At 46.3% G+C, this 1459-nt stretch overlaps 1 protein-coding gene across 1 annotated transcript; it reads left to right on the plus strand.

Moving 5' to 3' along the window:
- Window positions 1-88: 88 nt before the first annotated feature.
- Window positions 89-1435, plus strand: LOTGIDRAFT_176972 (hypothetical protein; the record flags this gene model as incomplete). The annotated part of the gene is made up of 1 exon (XM_009068703.1): window positions 89-1435. The coding sequence occupies one exon, from the start codon at window positions 89-91 to the stop codon at window positions 1433-1435; it is 1347 nt and encodes a 448-aa protein (XP_009066951.1).
- Window positions 1436-1459: the final 24 nt, after the last annotated feature.

Genomic DNA, 1459 nt, shown 5'->3' on the forward strand with positions numbered 1-1459 from the left:
CCGCTTTGGAACCAACGGCTGGCCAAATCCCGAACCACTCTTTCCCCGAGACGCTTTTTTCGGCGGAAGGACCAATGCCATCCAACTGATGGCCGTGCCTAAAGAGAACGAAGAAATCCGATACTTGGACGTGGTATCCTTGTATCCATACATTTGCAAATATGGTCGGTTCCCTATCAACGAACCCGAGATCGTCGTTTCACCAGATCAACAGAACTGGCAACAGTACGAGGGATTGATACAATGTAAAGTCGTACCACCGAGACGACTCTACCACCCCGTTCTGCCTTTCAGATGGAACAACAAAACCACGTTTCCACTCTGTCGTTCCTGTATTATGGAGAATATGCAGGAGTCTGAGATTAGCGAATACGTGCCTTGTGCCCATTCCGACGACGAAAGAGCCTTGGTCGGCACCTACGTGTCCCTCGAACTCAAGAAAGCCGCTTCTCTGGGATATAAAGTCATTCAAGTCTTCGAAGTGTGGCATTGGGCCGAAGAAAAATGGAGTCAGTACGACACTCAGACCAAAACGGGAGGGTTGTTCACGGGATACATTGACCACTACTTAAAAACTAAAATGGAAAGTAGTGGTTACCCTTCGGAATGTCGCACTGACCAAGAAAAAGCCCAATTTATTGCAGACGTCTACCAAAAAGAAGGGATTAGTCTCAATCCTGCTAAAGTGATCTACAACAACGGAATGCGAAGTTGCAGTAAGCTAAAGTTCAACATTTTATGGGGTAAATTTGGTCAACGGGACAATTTCAGCCAAACGGAATACATTACCGAACCAGAGAGATATTTTGATCTTCTGACGGATGTCACGCAATCCATTAAAGACGTACAATTGGTCAACGACAACATGGTGATGGTGGAACGATTGAAATTGGAAGAACACGTACAGCCTTCTCAAATCACCAATGTCGTCATTGCCGCTTTCGTCACGGCGCAGGCTCGCCTCAAGCTTTATTCCGTCTTGGAACCTTTGGCAGAGCGTGTCTGCTATTTCGACACCGATAGCGTCATCTACGTGCACCATCCAGACCAGTGGAATCCGCCGCGAGGCAACAGCTTAGGGGAATGGAAAGACGAGTTGGAGGAGAATGTGACCATCACCGAATTCGTCAGCGGTGGAGCCAAAAACTATGCGTATAAATTGTCCAATGGTCAAACCGTGTGCAAGGTGCGAGGGTTTACGTTGAATTACCGAGGTTCCAAAGACTTAAATTTCGACTCGGTGAAAGGTATGGTTGGTAACGTTCAACAAAATATTCCTTTGGTCGTCACCAATCCTTTCAAGATTACCAGGACACGTGACCGTCGCCTTTGCACGCGGTCGGAAGACAAACAGTATAAAGTGATTTATACGAAGAGATTCATTCACTTCAACGACAAAAATGAACCAACCAATACCTACCCTTATGGCTTTTGAAGAAAAAGTGAGAGAAAGGTGATC

The sequence above is a fragment of the Lottia gigantea genome (assembly GCF_000327385.1).
Source record: "Lottia gigantea unplaced genomic scaffold LOTGIsca_9228, whole genome shotgun sequence".
NCBI lineage: Eukaryota > Metazoa > Mollusca > Gastropoda > Lottiidae > Lottia > Lottia gigantea.